This window comes from Carassius carassius, chromosome 4 (assembly GCF_963082965.1).
Source record: "Carassius carassius chromosome 4, fCarCar2.1, whole genome shotgun sequence".
Lineage (NCBI taxonomy): Eukaryota > Metazoa > Chordata > Actinopteri > Cypriniformes > Cyprinidae > Carassius > Carassius carassius.
In genome coordinates, this window is record NC_081758.1 from 31,618,027 (window position 1) to 31,640,618 (window position 22,592).

The 22,592-nt window shown below is 38.7% G+C and overlaps 1 protein-coding gene across 2 annotated transcripts; it reads left to right on the plus strand.

The window, feature by feature from the left end:
• The first annotated feature begins 1,526 nt into the window (after positions 1-1,526).
• Positions 1,527-21,844, plus strand: LOC132139779 (major facilitator superfamily domain-containing protein 3-like). Of its 2 annotated transcripts, none has more exons than XM_059548392.1 (6): positions 1,527-1,674; positions 2,676-3,408; positions 10,716-10,863; positions 13,883-13,983; positions 18,828-18,937; positions 21,387-21,844. In XM_059548392.1, the coding sequence occupies exons 2-6, from the start codon at positions 2,718-2,720 to the stop codon at positions 21,588-21,590; spliced, it is 1,254 nt and encodes a 417-aa protein (XP_059404375.1). In that variant the 5' UTR covers positions 1,527-1,674; positions 2,676-2,717; the 3' UTR covers positions 21,591-21,844. The 2 variants fall into 2 exon arrangements, with proteins under 2 accessions (XP_059404375.1, XP_059404376.1); XM_059548393.1 differs by having other exon boundaries at positions 1,562-1,665.
• Positions 21,845-22,592: the final 748 nt, after the last annotated feature.

Below are 22,592 nucleotides of genomic sequence, written 5' to 3' on the forward strand. Positions count from 1 at the left end.
AGAAGATCATCCAACAAGGAAAGTAATGAGTCCTAGTTGGGAACATGAGAAGAGAGAGTGTAATAGTTTTGGATGGAGTGTGGGGAAATTAGTTCGAGATATGAGATTGGAGGAGGTTGGATATGCTCCAATAATTCCTTTATCTCCAGTACCATTATGGGTTATGCCCCAACCAGAAGTAGATTTAAGTTTATTAGAAAAAAGACAAAAGGAAGGTTCATATGAAATAGAAGTATATAATGTAAGGGAGTATATTGGGTCAAGATATGGGGAATATATGCACATTTTTACAGATGCTTCAAAGGATCCAAAAACTGATCATGTGGGTTCAGCATTCATTATTCCAAAGGTTAAAGTGTATAAGAATAAAAGGATATCAGATTGTTTATCGGTGTATACTGGAGAGATGTTTGCAATAATTATGGCAATAAGGTGGATTAGGGAAGTTAAAATATCCAAGGCAGTAATATGTTCAGATTGTAGTTCAGTTCTAATAAGTTTGAAGGAGATGAAGTCAGAAACCAGACAGGATATGGTAATAGAGATAATTCAAGAGTTATATTCAATCAAACAAGCTAGTTTAGAAGTACAGTTTTTGTGGGTTCCAGCACATATTGGGTTGAGAGGTAATGAGGAGGCTGATGCATTAGCAAAAAAGGCAATAGAAAGAGATATAGTAGATATACTAAATAGATATTTTATTTAGTAGGTCAGAAATTAAGTCAATTATTAAAAAGAATATTCTGAAAATATGGCAGCAATATTGGGATAATGAAATAAAAGGTAGACATATGCATCAAATAGAGCCAATAGTGGGTAAAGGAAGAGTATCAGGTAGGCGTAGGTATGAGGAGAATATGATTACAAGATTAAGATTGGGGCATACAAGATTGAATAGTACATTGCATTTAATAGGTAAGAGTCCAACAGATTTATGTGAGGCATGTGAAGTTAGTGAAACAGTTGAGCATGTAGTAATTCACTGTAGGAGATATAATGTTGAAAGGAAAGAGTTGAAGGAGGAATTAAATAATATAGGAGTTAAGGTTACAATTCAAAATGTATTAATGTCAGATAGGAGTATAATAAATCTAATGGTAGAATATTTGGGAAATACTGGGTTAAATAAGCGCATTTAAATTAGGGTGTGTTTTTTTTTTTTTTTTTTTCCTGTCATGGGGGCTGAGAGTGGACGGAGGAGCTGAACACGCAGCGCCGGATGAAACTCTATGAAGCCTCTGTGCGGGTAAATAAAGGGTGTTATGTTGGTGAGAGGTTATAGTATAGGAAGTGTTAATGGTCCATTTCCAAGATAGGTGGCGGTAATGCACATATCTGTCTGCGATCCGCCGTAAAAAGTAAGAAGAAGAAGAAGAAGAAGAAGAAGAAGAAGAATGTGTGTCAGAAACGTGTTCGACTGGAACAATGGGAGTTGTAGGTAAAAGATGAAGTTTGAGACGGGATGGCGCGATTTCTTACATTCCTAATGTCATACGCTGCAGTACCGCTGTAATGACGGGTGGCGCTGTTGATTTAGTGGCTCAGGAGATCTATGCTGATTAGTTGAAAGAGTGCGTTACGTCAGTCGCTCCCGCGGAAGTACCGAGGGTTGGAAAATAGAGGTTATGCTGCATCGATCACAGCGGGTGACAGAGACGTTTACCTGTAAATACAGTAAGATATTTGCTGTACTAATTTGCACATTTCTATATACATAGTTTGCGTGGTTCTTAAACCTAATTGTTAGTCTCCCTCAAGTGCCTCGAGCATATGTTGACAGTAATGGACTGCTTATGACTATAAATGAAATCGTCATTGAATATTTAAATCTCTATTATTTCTATTTTAATGTCTAACGTAGTAACGTTAGCTTTCAAAATATAACGTTATATGAAAAAATATCTAATGACGCTTGCTTTAGTTTTATCAGTTATATCCAGCTGTGATATTATTTTATGTCATTAATGAATGACGTGCAGTAAATGAATGAACCACTCGGCACTCTTTGCAATGTTGGTTTGTGTTTTTAAGGAAAGGTAACGTACTACTGGCAATAACCATGCAGCTATGGTTTGGGTCTATTTTAACATGTCTTCATTCAAACTAGCGGAAAGTAAACATCCATGATACATGTGTGTTTACCTTGGTACATTTTATCTATTTGCTTCTGGTTTCAAATACAATACATATCTTTAAAAGGCATTTCCTCAAAATGAGAAGAAATGTCATTGTAGAAACCATGAGAAACAAACTACCCGAAACATTCCCTTCAATAGCACTACCATACGCCAGACTTTCCAGTATTATTCCTATAAGTTTTTTTTTCTTTTCTTTTTTCTGGATGTTGACAGTATTCCCTGATTCACTGAGTGAAAAAAGATATCCCAAATCCCCTCTGTAAAAGCCCTTAACTCTTAATACTGTATATCAACAAAATTATTGTGAAAACCTGTTTTTATCCAGTGTTCATATTTCTGTTCTTGAAATGTATGCAAATATGTGCATATTTAATTCGTTTTAATGTACTGTAATCAATCAACTGGGAAAGTATGAGGTTATCTGTTAGTTCAAATTTTGTGCTGTCTTGTCTTGATTAGAAACGTCTTAAATTGAAATCATTATGCTAACTTATGTTGACAAGTCCATGTCAAACACTCTGCTTGTGTTGATTACAGAGTACAACAATGAGCTGAGGCTCCCCAAACCCGACTTTCTCAATGATGAACGACAAACTGGTGTTCCTGGGTCTCCTTTATTTCATCCAGGGCATTCCGTATGGCCTGCAGTCGTCTTTGCTCCCGGTGTACCTGCGTGGTGCTGGCCACTCCCTCACCAACATCAGCCTCACCAAAATCCTCTATTTCCCCTGGGTGCTCAAGGTGTTCTGGGCCCCTCTGGTGGACCGAACTGGCACCAAGCGCTGCTGGTTAGTGGGCACAGTGGCTGGTCTGGCCCTCACCTGTTTGGTGAGCGCTACCATCTCACCTGATGTTCAGTACATGGGCGTAGCTGGCTCCCTGCTCGCTATGAACCTGCTGGCATCAGTGCAGGACATTGCGGCGGACGGGTCGGCCGTGCGGCTACTCAGGGGTCAGGGGGAGCTGGGTCTAGGAAACACCGTGCAGGTGGTGGGGTATAAAGCTGGGTCTGTCTTTGCTGGAGGGGGGCTCCTGGCTGTGATTGATGTTGCAGGCTGGGGGTGGATGTTCACCCTGCTGGCTTGCGTGTACGGTGGTGTTGCTCTGTTCGTGTGGGGTGCCCCGGTGTTGGATGGAGAGTCTCCGCGGGGACAGGGAGAAGGACGGAGAGGGTCAAAGGATGTGATGCAGCCATGGAAGGTGTGGAGGAAGCTCTTGTCTGTGCCAGGAACGCCATGGACAATGTTCTACGTTCTCACTTACAAACTAGGTAAGATATTTGCATAATTCGACATCAGACGGGTTGATTTAAATTATTTGGAGATCTTAAAGTACATCTATAATTGGTTGAATAAGTTGACCATGAACTTGAAACTAAGTCATGGTAATGTGTTGTTTTTCCACAAGATGGCAGTCTCGTCCTTTTCCATGCTCACGGTCACATTATGCTCAAAGATTTTAAAACCACTAAACATCAGGAACCATACACAGTTTGGTCACCCAGTTCATTTCAGAATGTCTGTACACTGGAACTGATATTGAAGTCTTTCATTTAGTTTTGCACCAGCGTTTAACCACAAGCCCAACTTCTGTGCATGATCTGAATCAAAGAATATAGACATACTGTAAATAGCAGCTAATGAATCACTTTCAATGAGCTGAATGTGGTGTTTAGCACCAGAAGGGGATTATGTCTGGATTAGAGTCTCTTTGTGTCTCTGTGATATTTCTTATTGAAAACTGAATACATAAATATGTGCTGCACTGTTTATGTTAATGTATTTTGTTTGTGTCACTTCATTTAAGTGTTGTATGTTTTTCAGAACAATTTAATCAGAAAACCAAGTTTTGTGTATCATGTGGATGTGTCTCTGGCAAAGAGAGAGAGATTTGGCATTGTAATCGGATGAGCTTCAGCAGACAAAAGCAGACAGGACATGTGGAAGCCCCCCTCTTAATCTGTTTTATAAGGTTTCTCCTCCGATCATCATCATAATCACTATTAAACAGAACACAAACTAGTTTACTAATGCACTAACATCTGTGTGCAAGTAAATTGCAAAACACAATTTTCTTAAAAACTATACTTACTATATGTAGTATTTGTGTCTTGGGTTTCAGCAAATATAAACATATTTAAAGTAAGAAACATGTACTTGCATCTAATTTGCGTAAAATAATAATTGTTTGTTTTTCCTTTTCCATTTTTTATTCTCGTTAACATTTTTATCACAAATCGAACAGTCCTTTGTGCAGTTTATGCTTAATGCAAAAAAAAAGAAAAAAGAAAAATACCAATTCGCCAATGGGATAAGAAATTAAACTTTCAAGAATAATTCAGGATTTATTACCTAAAAAATACGTCTTAATATTTTATGCTGTTTAGTTTCTCAAGTAAATTTAATTTTTTTTAGGAGTGTGTAAATTTTTTTCTGGAAAAAAACAACAAAAGTATTTATTTAAGAAAATTGTTTATCAATAAATTTCAATAAGCTATAAAATTATTTTTAAATGCACGTTTATGGTGAAGTTATAGTCATAAGTCTGTGCTTGGAATGCAACATGCCTTTAAATGGACGTTTGCCTTTTTTCATTTATTGCTTGCTTCTCATTTAGCTTTATATGAACATAAATATTACATAGGAGTTCACAAAACATAATTCCTTATTAACTTTTTTTAATACAGTGTTTATTGGACTGTAAAATAAAGTAAGTGTCTCACTAAGAAGACAAATCAATTGCACTACACTTAATGTTGTTTCATGTCATCTAGTGCTTGTATTGCATCACAGATTGTTACCAAAATGTGTTATATATAAGTTATTTCAGCCCAGGCGTTAATAAAGGGTGTTTGGTGTGGGGGTGGACATTGGTGGGATGGAGGGGGCTGGGATTGGGCCAGACGTGGAGCTTCCTTGGGAAGAGTCCAGCTGGAGGTGGGAGTGTACTTCTGGGGGTTTAAAGTTGGATTCTCTATAGAAGTAGAATGCCAGGTTTTCTCTGTGTCTCGCTGTCTTTCTCCAGCTGTATATATACATAGCACACACTCATACACACATAGATGCATGAATATCCCCTGATGCTGCCCTCCCTCTGTCCTGCACAGCAGGGGCAAGGGAACGGAGTAGTGCATGGAGGGGTGAAGGGGTGATGCGAACAGGAGGCAAATATTTTCCAGAGGGAACGCAGAGGACTGCAGGGGGGATGAATTAATGAACACCCACCACATGGTCAACTATGAGAGAGAGTCAAAGAGAGCGAGAGAGATGGTTAGGCACAGGGGGCATCGGGTATGAGAAAGCGCGTGAGTAGAGAGTGATGGAGAACACAGAAATTCCAAAGAAAGAAGATGAGTAAAAGTATGTGATGTCTTTTAGTTGACCTACATTGTTTTCCCATTGTCTGGACCATTGTGTAACTCGGGTGTGAACATTAAAAAGCATTCTGTTTAGATATGTGAGCTTACAGTACATCACACTTTGAATAGGCTGCGTCTCTGTTCCCTATCCATACCACTGTATCTTTGCTCGCATTCACATAGTTAACGGTGCAAGTGATATTCCTCGATGCTTTTGTTTCATCCAAACAATTATGTCATTGTGTCCCAGAATGTAAAGGGAATAACCTAGACCTTTGCAGATTATAACCTCAGAGGTCCGTAGAGACTTGGTATGGGGCTTGTCGTTGGTTGAGGTGCATTTACAATGGAGTTGTGTGACCTGCTCAAGTACACATAGATGCAGATACACACAGCACGGTAACCTACATGAACTGGGAGGGGCCCAGGATCCTCAGGCTGTTCCCATGCTAAAGACACTGGGGACTTTGAGATTTATCATACTGCTGCTTTTAGTCAGCATCTCACACTCGTTGGCTCTCACACACTTTTGAAGATTAGTAAAAGTGTTGTTTTTCATTGCATCCTCATGTTGCTCCAAAGCTGTATGGCTTTCTATGTTCTGTGGCGCACAAAAAAAGAATATTTGGAGAATATCCTGGACTTTCTTTGTTTTAATGCAAAAAAAAAAAAAAAAGTCCTAATGATCCACTGTATTGCAAACCTTCTATAATAGTGTGACGAAAAGACTGAAAAGTAAATCATTATTCACTAAAGTTCTTGACTGTCTTGCTGTTTGGGGGTTTGTGAGAGAAGATATCTGCTAAATTTTGAGTGAAATTTTGAGTTAGATACTTACAGTGAATCGGTTGATGTAATTTATAAAACCCATCTCATTGATTTGTCCATTAATTAGACTGAATTGTTTCTCAAATTTAACTCACTGACAGTTAACAACTTTAATGGAAGGGAAGAACTCCAGCAAATACAAAAATAACACATACTTTATGGTGCTTTTGTTTGCTTTTTGAGACTTGCATAATCGATCCGTCTCTTCCTGAATCTGTTTTCCGTTTTTGTCTTCATCTGTTCCCCATTATCTCTCGTTGTTAACCGAGGTGAACTGATACAGCATCTCTCCCCACTCTCTCTCTGTCTCACTCTCTCTCTCCCTCTTTCTCCTCCCAGTGCCTCCCCTCTTCTGCTTTCCTCCTCTGTGTTTTTGTGGATGTCTAATGAAATCCCATATGAAATGGACAATTGTTGCTCTTGAGATTATTTATAGAAATAAATAAGCAGCCTTGTTGTTTGTTTTCAGTCCCTGCTTAAAAAAATAATTAGTCTGAATCAGCGTAGGAGAAAAAAAAAGACTGAGGCACAACGTTGAAGCACATTTCCAGACTGCACATATGAGAAAATCTGCAGAATATGAACTGTTTATTGATAATCTTTGGTATTTTGTGTGCATTTACACTACCATGTTGACACAATGAACACTGTTTGTTCTGCAGTATTCCTTTTAAATAATTTTACTTGACAATCCTCATAAGGCTGCGGTTGTCTTGGTTGGTTGTGCATCTCTTTCTTCCACACTTTTTCCTTCCACTCAACTTTCCGTTAACATGCTTTGATACAGCACTCTGTGAACAGCCTGCTTCTTTGGCAATGAATGTTTGTGGCTTGCCCACCTTGTGAAGGGTGTCAATGATCATCTTCTGGACAACTGTCAGATCAGCAGTCTTCCCCATGATTGTGAAGCCTAGTGAACCAAGCTGAGAGACCATTTTGAAGGCTCAGGAAACCTTTGCAGGTGTTTTGAGTTGATTAGCTGATTGGCATGTCACCATATTCTAATTTGTTGAGATTTTGAGAATTGGTGGGTTTCTGTTAAATGTGAGCCAAAATCATCACAATTAAAAGAACCAAAGATTTAAACTACTTCAGTCTATGTGCATTGAATTTGTTTAATACGCGAGTTTCACTATTTGAGTTTAATTACTGAAATAAATGAACTTTTCCATGACATTCTAATTTATTGAGATTCACCTGTATAAAGGGGTCGTATGACAATGCTAAAAAGAACATTATGTTGTGTATTTGGTGTAATGCAATGTGTTTATGCATTAGGTTTAAAAAACACATTATTTTCCACATAATGTACATTATTGTTGCTTCTGAAATGCGAGGTGTGCTCTGATTGGCCAGCTATCCATTGTGTTGTTATTGGCCGAATTCCTCAAGCGCTGGATGGAAATGTTACGTACCTTACCATACTGTGATGCTGTCTGTCACGGTGCGACAAGACAAAAAAAAAATAAAACCCATTATAAACGAAGCATTTGTTGCATCCAGTGGGGACATAAATACTGATTATTAGGGGTGGGACGATACAGGTACCTCACGATTCAATTCTGTGGCGATATGTGGTCCACGATATGATATCACGATTCGCAATATCTACGATATTCAATATATTGGAAGAAATTTCATCAACGATATATCACGATATATGTGACTGAAAAGAAAAAGAAGCAATAAGGAAATTTTATGCATTTATTAATGCCAACATTTCCAACATTGTGCAAAGAAATATGCATTTGCATAATAACTCACTGCCTCCTGGTCTTAAATGTAAACATTGTACATCTAGACAGATAAAAGTGCATGAACATTACAAAACAACATGAACATTAACATGTGAAGGACTCTGTGGCCCTTGACGTCCAACCAGCACAGGTTAGTGCAACTCGTTTAGCAGACCGGAGCGCACCCTCCACTTTGGCTCTGGTATCTGCATACAATGCAGGGATGACTTTGTCTGTAAAGTGCTGTCGACTCTGTATCTCGTATCTCGGTTCCAGTGTTGTCAACATTCTGCAAAATCCATCATTCTCGACCACGCTGTAAGGGCGAAGGTCCTTGCAAATAAATTCGGCGATGGACTCAGTGATACTCTGTGCCCTCGGCGACCCAAAGGGGAGCTTTGTTTTGAAGAAGCTGAAGTCGGCTGACTGATCACCTGAGAGTAGTTCACCGTGATAGCGAACGAGGTGCATTTGTAGATTCGTAGTGTTGCTGTTATATTTTATCTTTGCAAAGCAGTTCTTGCAGATTGCATAGTCTTTATCCAGTGCCTTTCCGTCGACTGTCTCGTAAAACCCGAAGTGTCTCCACACTTTAGAGTGGAAACTAGCGGGTGGGTCTTTGATTAGTTTTTTATTGTTTTCCGCCATTCTTCTCGCTTCTCTTTTTTTCTGCAATTCTCTGTTGTTGTTAGTTAACTTGTGTTCTTCACCGGCCGCTGTTTGCACCACTTTACCCCTATTTACTCGAACAGCGCCCCCCGCAAACAGAATGGTAGATATTGGGTAGTGACAGTGACACTGACAACGGGTAAATTAATCATTTTGTGTTGTAATAAAATATCGATATTGGGCGTTAGTGTATCGATTATTTATTGCGACAGAGAGCACAACAATATATTGCAATATCGATTTTTTTTTTCCCACCCCTACTGATTATAATGACTTATACTGTCTTTTTTACATGTTGTGTTGTGTATTGCGCCGTGTAAACACAAAACCATGTCTGCATTTGTGATTAGAGATACGCCAAATTCTACTCTGCTTAAAACTTGTGTTTGAATCATAAGTGGTAAATTCTTTAAATTACAGATTGTGAGTCAGAAACACCAGACTGTCCTTTTTCTCACAAGAAACAGTCCTCATCCTCCTTAAAATGCACTGCACACATCTGAATATTTGGGTTGAACTGTTCAGAAACGTGTTGTAACTACAACTTAACCACTAACAGCACTAACACACACAATGTCTCCATGATAGGATGGCGATGGCAACGGCGACAATAAAAGTTACATCTTCTTTCATTGCGTGAACATCTGGGTGGCCCAGATGTAAATCTTTCCACATCGTGACGTAGACATGGGGTGGCGTGTTAGGTAGGCATGGTTGACTCTTAACTTTTATAAAGAATATATCTTTGGATTTGAGACTTTAGTCTTTGCTGCTTTACAGATCTTATTTATGCACCAAGAACTTGTAACACTCCAAAGAGAAAGGAAAAATTTAAATTGCATCATGTGACCCCTTTAAGTGCAGTTTAGAAGCCTTTTTGATTTTACTATGGTAATGAGTGGCCTCTGTGGTTCTACCTGTGGTCAGGTTACTGTAGTCTTCAAATTAATTATGGCTATGCTGGAACTTTGCCAGATTTTCTCAAGAATTAGGCTGTAACTGTTTATTTTGGCTTTAGTCAAAACATAATATGCAAAGTAACAAGTAGTTTTTAATGCTTTGTGTGCAAACTACAAAGCGAATGTGACTGGCTTTTATGTGTTCAACCTTATGTAAAACTGCATCCTTATTCTTTGAACGCATTGGACCTGGGTGGCATACATTATAGCTGCATTATATGAGGAAAAGATGTGCTGAATGTGAAAAATTAATCCCATTGTTCATTGTTGCCATCACATTACAGACTTTACAACATCTTTTAGAGATTTAGTTCTACTGTCAGACTCAGTTCCTCACAAAGAAAGCAATGTCAAAGCGTTCACGTGGTGCTGTCAGCGACCGTAAAAGAACTCCGAGAGAAACGACTGATTTTTGATTTGAATTTCTGTTTTTTGTTTCTCACCGGTTTCATCCGGGGGACCCCGGAAGCGCAGTTTCTTTTTGACGGCGCTCTCAGAGCTGTCATTCAGCGGGCTGTCTCGCTGTCGAACTGAAGGCAGACTCCATAAATAATGACAATGCCGTTAAATAATACACGGCGGTGGGTTACCAAGGCCTCTGTGCAAACGCTATCATGCAGCGACGCAGGACTCTGCGCAATGTAACGGCAGCATTTTCACTGCCATCTTTTGTTTTTGTCACATTTGTCTGAGTTTAAGTGACAATCTCTCACAAAAAAAATAAATAAAAAAACACTGGAAGGCAATTCAGGCACTGATCCTTTAAGGACTAAAGTGCGAAAACATGGCCTCTTCTCAGGTTAGAATTTTTGTCCCATTCTCAGATAAGAAGTGTTTTGTTTTGACTAAGTTTGTATATTATCAGGAGTTGTTTTGAGAAAATTCTGATCCAATGTGATAAGAATCCAGCACATTTTCAATAATCCGGTCAGTTGGTCTTTTTTTATCTCTATCTGAAGCTCAGAGAAAAGAGCATTTACACTTGTTGAACTTTGTGTATGTGCTGATGTAATCTAATATTTTACAGGTGAACAGGGGGCTGTCACCATGTTTCCTCTCTTCCTGCTGGACCACCACATGACAGCCAGAGAGCTCGGGGTGTGGAACGGGGTGGTTGCCATGGCGTTTTCCATCTGTGGCTCATCAATCGGGGGCTTCTTGCTCTCTCAGTACAGGTAGGGAGTTTGTGTATGTGTGTCTGTGTGTTTTTAAACTATTTTATAAAACAATGTTGAAACTGAATCAGTTCTAGCTGCAACACCCTTTCTAGCTATGTCACGCTTTGCTTTTAATGTTACAGGAATGGCATTGAAAGACTTTGTTCCTTGGATTTCTCCTTACACCTTTTTCAATGCCTCCACTTGCTTTATCAGTTTCTGTGGCCCCACCATCTCTCTGTGAAAGAAACGTGGCCCTTTTCTTTTTCTCAGTGTTTTCTCACTATATCTCTCCACCCATCTCAGCCCCTGGCGTGAAAGAAGGAGAGAGAAAGAGATAGAGAGAGTGTGTGTGAGAGATAGATAGAGAGATTGAAGTAATGGAAGTAAACACAGCCTTTTGTGGGAGCTGAGAGTAAAACAGGCTCAGGTGTGAGCTGAAAGGCCTCCAGGATGCATAAAGTTGGACTGCTTGAATAGAGGTATACTTGTTGCTGATACGTTGCTCTTGTCTACTGACATGAGACCGGTTTTTACCAGTTATGTCTTGTAATAGTTAAAATAAGAGTTTGGTTGCCTAAATCGTTCCAAGTCGCTTATCTTCCTCGATCGGTATTGACTATAGACCCACACACCTGTAAGTGTGTTCTGAGAAAGGCAAGGGGAAGAGAATTTTGGAGAAAGACATATGCAGTGGTTCTGTCTTTATTTCTTGAGGGCAAACATCCAGTCATGTATCAGATTTTACATTTGAAATGATACTCTTCATACTGGACATGTGCTATCTTCTCCAGGCCGGTTTGCTTTACCTTATGGCATTATGAAAGAACATGTTTTAATGCGTTTTTATAAACCACTGGAATGCATTACATGAGCTTCTACACTTGACGCTTACGTTGGTGTAAACTTTAGTTAAAATGATGTAATGTTGGTCTATTAAAAGACAGAGTAATGTCACCCTTTGTCTATTGTCTCTTTGAAAAAAAGATTACTATAAAACAAAATGCTGTTCTTTTAAAAATATTAGTAGCACAGCTATTTTCAACATTGATAATAACAATAAATATTTATTGAGCAGCAAATCAGCATATTAGAATGACTTCTAAAATATCATGTGACACTGATGAGTTGAGTGTTCTATTTAAATTATATGAAAATTTAAAATGTTATTTTGAATGATGATAGTATTTCACATTTTTATGCTCTTGATGAGCATAAAATAAAGTTTAAATTTTTTTTTACATTTTTTACTGACCCCAAACCTTTCAAAGGTAGCTAGCCTAGTATTTAATCAATGTTGCAAGAAGTCCAGTCTCTTAACTTTCCTTCTGAGCAAATTCTTGCACTGTTTGAGCAGAGCATACATTTTGTGCATAAATGAACAAGCCTTCCAAATACCAGGTGAATGGGAGAGATACTAAAACGTGATAAAATCACCATCACAGTTAAATATCTGCCCAAATCTCACCTCTTTTTTTTCTTTTCTCTGTAACCTCTCCCTCTCTCTCTGTCCCTTATTTTTTTTCTTTCTTTTACTCTCTCTCTCTCTCTCTCTCTCTCTCTCTCTCTCTCTCTCTCTCTCTCTCTCTCTCTATGCTAAATGCAGTGTTAGTGAATGGGGAGGAATGTAAAGTTTCACATGCAGGGGGCTTGTTCATTCGACACAGTCGTGCATTCAGGCCTTGCTTCCCACAGATTGGGTTTCTGCCGTTGTCTGTTCAGGGCCACTAAAAGCTAATTTGGACACTTATCCCGGCCCCATCTGAAATGCTTGAGTGGCCAAAGACTGACCCCCACACACTGATCGCCATCAGCAATCTGAGAGTATGAATCTTATCGAGCCTAACTGCTCGTGTGATAGGCCTGTTTTAGACCGTTTTTGATCTCTCGCACCCTTCTCTCTCTCTCTCTCTAACTTGCTGGTTTTCTTATTTAAGACTGTCTGTCTTTCTTACAGCTCTCTCTCTCTCATCTCATCTGAGTGAAATATGTAAGAGTGTTATTGAGTGGATGCAGGGACGGTGTTTACATGAGAATGATGGCAGATTGGCTTTCTGTCTGACCGGCTGCTGTTGTTGACTGGATTCATCTAGATCTAAAAGGCTGGTTTAAGATGACAGACGATTTGTTACTCTTCTCCAGTCTCCAGTCTAGTCCAGTTGACCTTTACCCGCATCTCCTTCTCTCTTTTTCTACTCACTTTCTCTATCAGAGGCCTCACGGTCTATTCACATGGAAAGGATGCTTATGTAGACACAATTTTTTTACAACCTTAGGGACAAGTTAAACTTATTTTCATGCAACAGATCCTGTCACCAGTGCTTAACTTGAGCCTGGTTCTTAATCAGGCTGTCTGACCACTTTAAGCTTTAATACATGTAGGCTAGTCTTTTCAGAGAACATGATGGAAAATTATTTTAATGGTTATGCATTACTGATTACAAATATTAGATGTGAAAAGAAAAGCTGTTGAAGCCATGACTCCAGACCCTGTGTTTGATTGACAGGGCCCTCTGGGTGTTCTGATTGGAGCTGGGAGAAATTGAGGGGTGTGATGGTCACTAATTAGCTGGGGTTAATCAGCCTGGGGCTGTGGATCTTGTTGTGTTATTGATTATGTCATGAAGGAAGTTCTCTTGAGGGATTCTTAACTGTTATTAAAGAATCGATTTGAGTGTGTAAGCAAACACACACTGCATGTAAGCATGTGTACAGGAGTGTCTCAGTGTGGCAGTCCTATGTGGTTGACCCTTATTACGGTACTCCAGTCTTCAGTGTCACATGATCATTCAGATATGCTGATTTCCTGCTCAAGAAATATTGTTGCAAATGTCTTATACATATGCATATGTCTTTAAATCATATAAGACATCCCTCTCACTTTCGATTAATTGAATGTGTCCCCAACAAATAGTAGTATTAATTTCTTTAAAAAAAATTTAATTTGGTCTATATTACATGACATTACATTACATTATATTGCATATATGTGGAGTCTGAGATAATATAACTGAACTTTCTCTCTTTATGTCTGCAGTATTGGCTTGCTGATGAGACGTGTGTTTATGATGCGGACTGTCAGTATGGTCTTCCAGAGCTCACTTCTCATAGTGCTGGAGCCCTCGGTCTTGATGAAAGGTGAGAAATGCACGTCCCTGTACACACTAAAGTATACAAACATGGTGATGTTCCAGCATTGGAATTAGTGCAGACTTATTTTATTTATGTGTGTATATATATATATATATATATATATATATATATATATATATAGAAGTGAAATCGACCTGTTCTCTTCTGAAAAGAGCTTTATGAGCTTTCTACTGTTCCCTTGCATTTAAGCATCCATGAGACCATCTCTGGTTTCCAGCTATTTCCATTGACAGGCTGAAGTGTGTGTTTCAGCACCTTGCACAAAGTAAACGTGTTAAGGCAGGGTTTGTCTGAATAAAACTCTGCTAATAAATGCTGCATTAAACAACAGCATGTGATAAAAAGAGAGAGTTTTACATGAATGTCATTCAGACCAGCTTAGAGTTCATCTTGCTGTCTGGTGAAATCAGAATAGAAAAGTGAAAATCAAAAGTTGAAAGTGACACACACACACACACTGTGAGCACACACCCGGAGCAGTGGGCAGCCATTTATGCTGCGGCGCCCGGGGAGCAGTTGGGGGTTCGATGCCTTGCTCAAGGGCACCTCAGTCGTGGTATTGAAGGTGGAGAGAGAATTGTACATGCACTCCCCCCACCCACAATTCCTGCCGGCCCGGGACTCGAACTCACAACCTTTCGATTGGGAGTCCGACTCTCTAACCATTAGGCCACGACTTCCCAGTTGATGTTTAAGATTATTTCAATGTTTTTTGTCTTTTTGTAAACATAGTGTATAATTTTGTAATTTAACTATAAATAAAATACAGATAGGTAGGATAAGATATTTGGACAGAATTAATTTAAACTAATTATTATCAAAGCTTTTTTTTTTTTTTAAATCTAATCGCAATGACAAAAACTTCTTTGATACGTGACAATTGGAGAGTTTTGTTTTATTTTTATATTTTAACATTTTTTTTATATATTTTTATATATTTTTTATGTATAAGCAAATATTATGCAAATAAAATTGCTGAACTCGACAATTGTTTTTTTCTCTCACTAGTAGGGGGGGGGTCAGATTAGTCTTCACAGACTTGGTTTCATTTCATCAGTTGCTCAAGGCTGTTTATTTGTTGCCTTAGGTGTCTGTTTTAAAATAAAACCAAGCACCAGAGGCTGATATCTTACCAAAGTCGAACTTTCAATACTGATCCAACCTCGGATCAGTGTGTTCTCTTTTCTTGAAAATTATCTTGAAATTGTATTCTATGAATCTTCTGTAAGACTCCTGTAGATCTGATCGGATGACTGTCTTTATACTCCTAGTGCCTGGATTCAGCACAATTCAAGCCAAATTTTATGCATGTGCTCTATAGAAGTGATCATACAGAAGTTATGTCAAACATACTCTCTTCCCGGTTCAACTTGCATAAGTGGATTTGCATTTGTGTTTCTGTCTGTGGAGGCCAACGCTATTTTACCTTGAGTATTCTCACGGCTCACTTTGATAAATGAATAAACCCATATTCAAACCCTCTGCCTGTTTCTCTTTTTTTCTCGCATCTTTTTCTCTCACAGGTGTTTATTTAATGAATGTTTATTTAATGAAAATGAAAAAAAAATGAAAATGGGGAAACTCGCGTTTTAGCTGTTTTACTCAGTATTTTTTGCCACTGTATTACTTCATCCTCAGGATGTCGTGGCTTTTTAGTCGAGATGTTTTTGTCAGCGAGCTTCTGTTTGACAACTCCCTCTTCCTTATTCTCTCTTTCACCGTCTCTCTTTCTGCTTCTTTCCCAAACAAAACGGAACAAAGCAACTCTGCACCCCTTCTAACCCCCCTCAAAAAAAAAAAAAAAGAATTATAAAGTTCGGCAAAAAATATTTTTCAATATTGTATGAGACTGGATGCCTCAGAAGAGCTGATTTTCCTTCCTGTGGTTCCTGGATAAGTAATGGAGAAGTCTTGTTAGGCAGAACTAAACATTTCCAGTGAATAATTCAGATGGAGCTGGATGTGAAAGCTTCATGATTTCTTTTTTTTTTATTTTTTTTGGCAAATGGGCTTCTAGTAATAATTGATTTGAGACATTAATGATAGACTGTCTGTCTCATGCTCTAGGTGGATGTTACTGTGAATTAAATAATCCACTTCAAAAAGACACAGATTTCTAAGCATCAACTGGGGCATCATATAGAGTCAGATTTGAGTGTATGTTAAGTTAAACTGCTAGTAGTTTGACATGGTTATGTCTGCATAAATAATAGTCTGGGAGAGCAGAGTGTAATAACTAGCATGTAAAGTCCTGTTCCCTCTAACACAGATGTGACAGTGTTGAGTAAAAGTAAGCCCAAGAACACATTATAAAATAAAAGGTTTTCAATCTGCATATACTGTACATTTAAAAATTCTTACAGTTTCTGTTTTCTGTTAATTTACAACACTGACTATAGGATCCCGAAATTAATTCCTTATATATGGGGGGAAAACCAGCTTTGAAGGAAATCTGAGACAACCTGAGAGAGCGTATAAAAACCTTACGCCGAGCAGAGTACTACAGGAGAGATCGAAGACGGCGGGCAAAGCAGAGGGAGCGGTTCACGAAGAACCCGTTCGCCTACTTGACTAAGCTCCTGGGGGACAAAAGATCGGGTCAACTTCAGGCATCAAGAGAAGAGGTAGAGAAGTACCTCTCAAGCACACATAGTGATCCAGGAAGGGGCACCGAATTTGAGATTGGAGAGACCTTGATGAAACTTGGAGAACCAACTATCAAGTTTGCTGATCAAGAACCCACATGGAAGGAGGTCAATGACTTCCTCAGAAGGGCAAGTGCTGGCTCATCACCGGGACCCAATGGGATTCCATACAAAGTGTACAAACAATGTGAGCAGCTGAGAAGGAGACTCTGGAAGCTGTTGAAGGTGGTGTGAAGAAGGAATCGTCTTCCAGACAAGTGGCTCATTGCAGAGGGGTGTTTTTTCCCCAAAGAGGAAAATTCATTGAGCATAAAACAGTTCATATCATCTCCCTTCTGAATGTGGAGGGTAAGATATTTTTTGGAATAATGGCGAGTAGACTCACGTCCCAGGAGTTCCAGGGTGTATCGAGCATACAAGCGTCATTTCAAAGATAATTGAGGATGCAAAGCGCAACCATGGAGATCTTGCAGTGCTGTGGCTAGATATATTCAATGCATATGGAACTGTCCCTCACAAGCTGGTGGATCTCACACTGCATGCGTACCATGTCCCAGGGAAAGTCCAGCACCTCCTGCAGGAGTATTTCAACCGTTTCAGGATGCGATTCACCTGTGGGGACTTCACCACCAGCTGGCAGCGGTAGGAAAAAGGAATCATAACTGGATGCACCATCTCGGTCATCTTGTTTGCAGCTGCAATGAACCTCTTGGTTAAGACAGTGGAGAAGCCTAGAAGAAGTGCAGTTCTGGCAAGTGGGATTCAGCAGGCTCCAGTTAAGGCATTCATGGATGTAGTAATAATGCATAGTCTCAAATATTGCACTGAAGATCTAGCAGTGTCAGCTGTTCATAAGAGAGGTGGCCTAAGTAGCTGCTCTTGTGGTTGGAACTTGCCAGTGGAAGTAGGCTGCTGAGGATTTCCTGGGCAGTCACTTTGGAGTGCCTTGTCCAGACTTGGAATAAAAGGTCCCAGCAGGAGACGGCTCGTGGTGAATATCACAAAAAGAGCAGAGACAGCATCGGGATTGCTGTGGCTGAAGCGCTGTGGGCCATGGAACAGCCCACCGGGTAGGGAGGGAATATAAAAGAGCACTGGTTGTGGAGTCCAGGGGGCCGAGGGGGCTGCCCCAGGACGCTGGGGTTAGCTGTCAAGCCCTCTGGAGGTGTTGTGGGTTAATTGGTGAAACACTGTTGAAGGAGGGTATCCACCTGATGACCTGATGTGTGTATATGTGTATATGTGTGTATATGTGTATATGTGTATATATATATGTATATATATATATATTTATATATATATGTATGTATATATATATGTATGTATATATATATGTATATGTATATATATATATATATGTATATATATATATATATATATATATATATATATATGTATGTATATATATATGTATATATGTATATATGTATATATATGTATATATATGTATATGTATATATATATATATATATATATATATATATATATATTTATATATCATTTTATTTTTTATTTTTTTGGGGGGTTTTCTTAGATTTGTATGGGATCCTGCTTCCCACTGTTTTGTCGTCTTGTACTTTTGCTGTCTTCCACAATTTTGTTGCCTGTTGCTAACTTCTGCTGTCTCACCAGTCAGTGCAGCTTGCAAACTAGCTGAACAGTCTACAGATTTCAAAACTGTTTAAATTTGTCATACTGTTTATCACAGCATGTCTTCCAGTGAGATACTTCATATGCATTTCAATAATTGTCTGCTTTGGATTGGCTACCAAACTGGACAAAAGAAAGATACATTTGGATGTGTTATTGGTACACCAGCCCAGTAGTTTACACCTCTAGATTTCAGAAATGCGTAGGAAAATTAATTTTGGACCCTCTATTATCATTTAATTGGTCACTTCAGAGCACTGAACACCAGAAAACCAACCACAAGAGCAGCTACTTAGGCCACCTCTCTTATGAACAGCTGACACTGCCAGATCTTCAGTACAATATTTGAGACTATGCATTATTACTGGCAGCATGTAAATTCAAAGTCACAAATTCAAGCTTGAGGACTATCTGCAACAGGAACACGCTCTGATTTGCTTATGATCTCAGGCTTTTTGACGCAGACCTAAAGCATGAGTAGTATGTAGGGAAATATGTTGTATTAATGTGGATCCCGTCTTCTTTCTCCCTCAGGTATGGCAGTGCTGAGTCTGAGTTTGCAGCATTTCATAGCTGGTCTCATCACCACTCTGACTTTCACCACAATGATGAACTGCACACAGAGAGCTGAGGAGAGCATACAGGTATCTCATGCCACCGTCTTCAACTGACCACAGCTCTTCATGCTCCCTGACAGATCAGAGCATACTGCTTAACAGCATCACATGTGTTCACCTAAGGTCAACAGCGTGACAGATCTATTGTGTTTTTTCTTTAGTTTCATCAGTCAAGCTCTGAAGACAGCAAAACATGCATCTTACAGTTTTTGATAGTTGATGAAAGGTAGAGTCTCACAACAGGCCTTATACTGCAGAAAGCCTAAGAGTGTTTCCTGTCTGCCACATATGTGAGCATATCACAGCAGTCAAAAGCTCATTTATCTGTCAGTCAATAGCTCCATCAGAGATCTGAGCAGTTTTCACACTCTCTTTAGCTCTGCACGTCAAACCATTCAGTTCATCAATCACTTACAAAGCATATGCATCAGAAAGTCTATTCACATTCATAGATTTGACATTTTTTTTTATTTTTTATTTTTTATTATAATTGGTCAAGATTATATCTTTGGTTGTTGCAGTAACACAGTGGTTACAGTAGTTCAAAAGCTCTGACACATTGAACTGTGGTGCTCATGTGGGGCATAAAAGTTCAAGACGATTTGTGTTATATTCTCGTGTATGTTCCCTAGTTATCAAAAAAATAATTTGCAGCAAAAGTCTCAACAGAAACAGCTTGCACTGTTTCAGTAACTTATGTCTATCAATAAAACGTGCATCCAAACCAGCTCTATTCACAACAATCAGCTTCCTATTCTGTCCCGCTAATCTTGTGTTGCCTAATTTCTGTCCTTGTTAGTTCATTTGTTCATTCTCTCTGTTTGTTTATTTATGTGTCCCCTAGATGATAAACTGTAGTTCTCACTGTTCACAGATATCTCTCCCCTCCCATATTCTCTTGTTTCATCCCCTCATTCATCTTTGACATGATTGTATTGTCCTGTTTAAATGGGCCTGCACTGCTTGCATGTGATCTTTCACTGTTCTCTTGGCAATTTGTCACTCCACCAGCTCAATAGTGCTGAATTAATGGCACTAACAAAACTCATTAAACAATAAGACAAGTGTATGTTTTCCCTCAGTCCCTAAGCAATGAAAAACTCCAGATTCACATTCAGATTAAAATAACCAGGAGGAGGATTGTAAACTATAGGTTAATTTGAAATGTTCCTATGACATTCATACCGTAGCGAGAGCAGCTTGTGTGTGTGTGTTTTAAGGTGGTTTTAGCTGACTGAAAACGGATACTGTGAATGTTTGTGGTGTGGTGGAGGAAGAAACTGAACATCTTAAACAAGTTTGTAGGAATAAAGGTACTTAACTTAACTTTAGTGGAGGGGTCATGTGAAGGAATTGACTTGGCTTTGCTTTCCCAACCTGTGTGCTATGTTGAAGGAGAAGAGTATGGAGACTGTCTGTGACGTCCAGACAGGAAAGAGGGATTCAGATGCACTTTGTTCCTCCTGTCAGAATTGTTTTGATGTGAGGCAAAGTTAAAAATTGATAAATAAGAATCAAGTTAAAAAAGTCATCAGTTACATTGAAAAGTAACATGTGAAAAAGGTCAAAAGCAGACATTACAGTTGTTCACATATTCTTGTCACCATTGTCATGTCCTATAAAGACAAAAAGGGCCATTTAAATTAGGGAAGCACAATGTATATTGGTGATCAGATGATATTAGTGAAATTTGTAACTTATTGTAAAAATGCATGTTTATATGCATTTAATTATGCATATTTTATTATGCCTGCTCATTTTCCCTATTCTTACATTTAGTTCATTTTTATCATCCAAGTTGATCTATTTCTGTTTTGCATTTAAATATATTATTTATGTTTCTAAATAATTATATTTTAATTTTAATTTCATGTCATATAATCGCTAAGGCATCATTTCTAATTTTTGTTTTCAATCTAATATTTAGATTTGATTTTATTTCAGATTTTTTTTTAAAAACTTTTACTATAGTTTTAGTTTTAGTAAAAAAAAAAGTGGCATTATTATGTTGTGATGTCTAAATTCACTTGTATTATTTTATTTATTCAGTGATTTAAGTATTTTAATGTCTTCTTTTTAAATGACTTAGGCAAAATACTATAGTATTGTAATATGAGTTCTTTATAAGCCCTAGATGAAAAAATTAAATAAAATTTGGGTTACTGGTCAGATTTCGCAAATCAGTGCCTCCTAATGTAAAGATTATTTGCATAATTAACTGCAGGACCTTTGCTGATTTAAAAACATTTCATAATGTAGAGATCTGTGAATGAATGGCATGTTTCACACAAGGGTAACACCTGAATCTAGCCTTACAGCAAAACACATTTCCCTCTCTTCCTTTATAATTCATTGTCCATTTTTCATTGTTCTTGAGAGAATCACACAAATCGTTTAGTTGATGCTAAACCTCTTTCTGTATTTCCATCTCTCTCTCTCTCTCTCTCTCTCTCTCTCTGTCTCTGTCTCTGTTCAGGCCACCCACTACAGTTTTCTGGCCACTCTGGAGGTCCTGGGGAAACTGAGTTTTAGTGCCCTGGCTGGAGGTATGGTGGACACTGTGGGCTTTCCCATAGCCTTCATCCTTTTCCTCTTCCTCACCTCCAGCAGTGCCCTGCACGTGTGGAGGGCCACAGAGACTGGCATCCTGAAGGAGCAGCTCAAAGAGCAGCCACAGTGACCAGAGTTAGCCTATGAGAGACCATGTGTGTGTGTATGGCTAGGTGAAAGAGAGGGAAATTGAATCTTATACTTTGCATAAGATATTGGTGACCAAATAGCCAGTTAAATTAATATGTTGTTTTTATTTGTATTTATTTGTAACTCAACCAGCATTGATGTTACAAGAGCCACACAAGCACTCTCACTGAAAGCCAGTACCTCTCTGAGAAACACTGCAAATTCTTAACAGCTACAGTAAACTAGCTTTAAAGATACTTTTGTAGGGGAATTTACAGTTAAAACCCAAGGACCAGATATGTCGCAATGAAGACAAGGAGTCAGAGATGAGTTCAATTAATAATAATAATTTTACTTGAAGAAAATAGTTTGCAATTTCATCAGCAGAAGTCAGCTTCAATACTCTCGACGGAGTTCGTAGGCCGCCCCCGTACAACTCAAAATCAACCACATTTATACCCTGACAGAGGATACTAATTGCGTCAATACATAAGTCAACAAAATTCTGATTGGTTCCAAAACCTAGATAAACTCTCCAAAGACGTATATCTGATACGCTGGACACTGGCAGTTAATCGTTTGTCCTGGGACTGTCTGAGCTTCACCCTGTACAGACAGATACTAACACACATACACAGAGAACTTATCTAAAATTCAAGGCTTTCTAGCACTGGGGAGTGTCTTATCATTACGGTTGGATACACACACATAATATGTGGACATTAATCTTGAGGAAAAGAAATACAGGGTAGAACAGGATTCTTTAATATCTCATAAGCACACATAAGGTTGCACATTTCACTCTTGCCATAACTTGATTAATAGTCAAACAAGAAATCATGTAATAATATAATTAATATCAGTATGAAGGATATTGCAACTCGGCATCCACTCCTTCACTTTCTTTTCAACAAGCCATCCTGAATGGCAAGCAGACTGAGCTATGGCAACACTGAATATGTCATCTAGTCTGCTTGAAGGACAGCAGTCAATCATTTAAAAA

What these genes read in the sequence shown, in the direction of transcription:
- LOC132139779 (XM_059548392.1), top strand. Translation starts at nt 2,718, where the DNA reads ATGATGAACGACAAACTGGTGTTCCTGGGTCTCCTTTATTTCATCCAG. An exon ending in TTCTTGCTCTCTCAGTACAG is followed by an intron (nt 10,864 to 13,882) that starts GTAGGGAGTTTG and finishes TTATGTCTGCAG; the next exon opens with TATTGGCTTGCTGATGAGAC. An exon ending in GAGCTGAGGAGAGCATACAG is followed by an intron (nt 18,938 to 21,386) that starts GTATCTCATGCC and finishes GTCTCTGTTCAG; the next exon opens with GCCACCCACTACAGTTTTCT.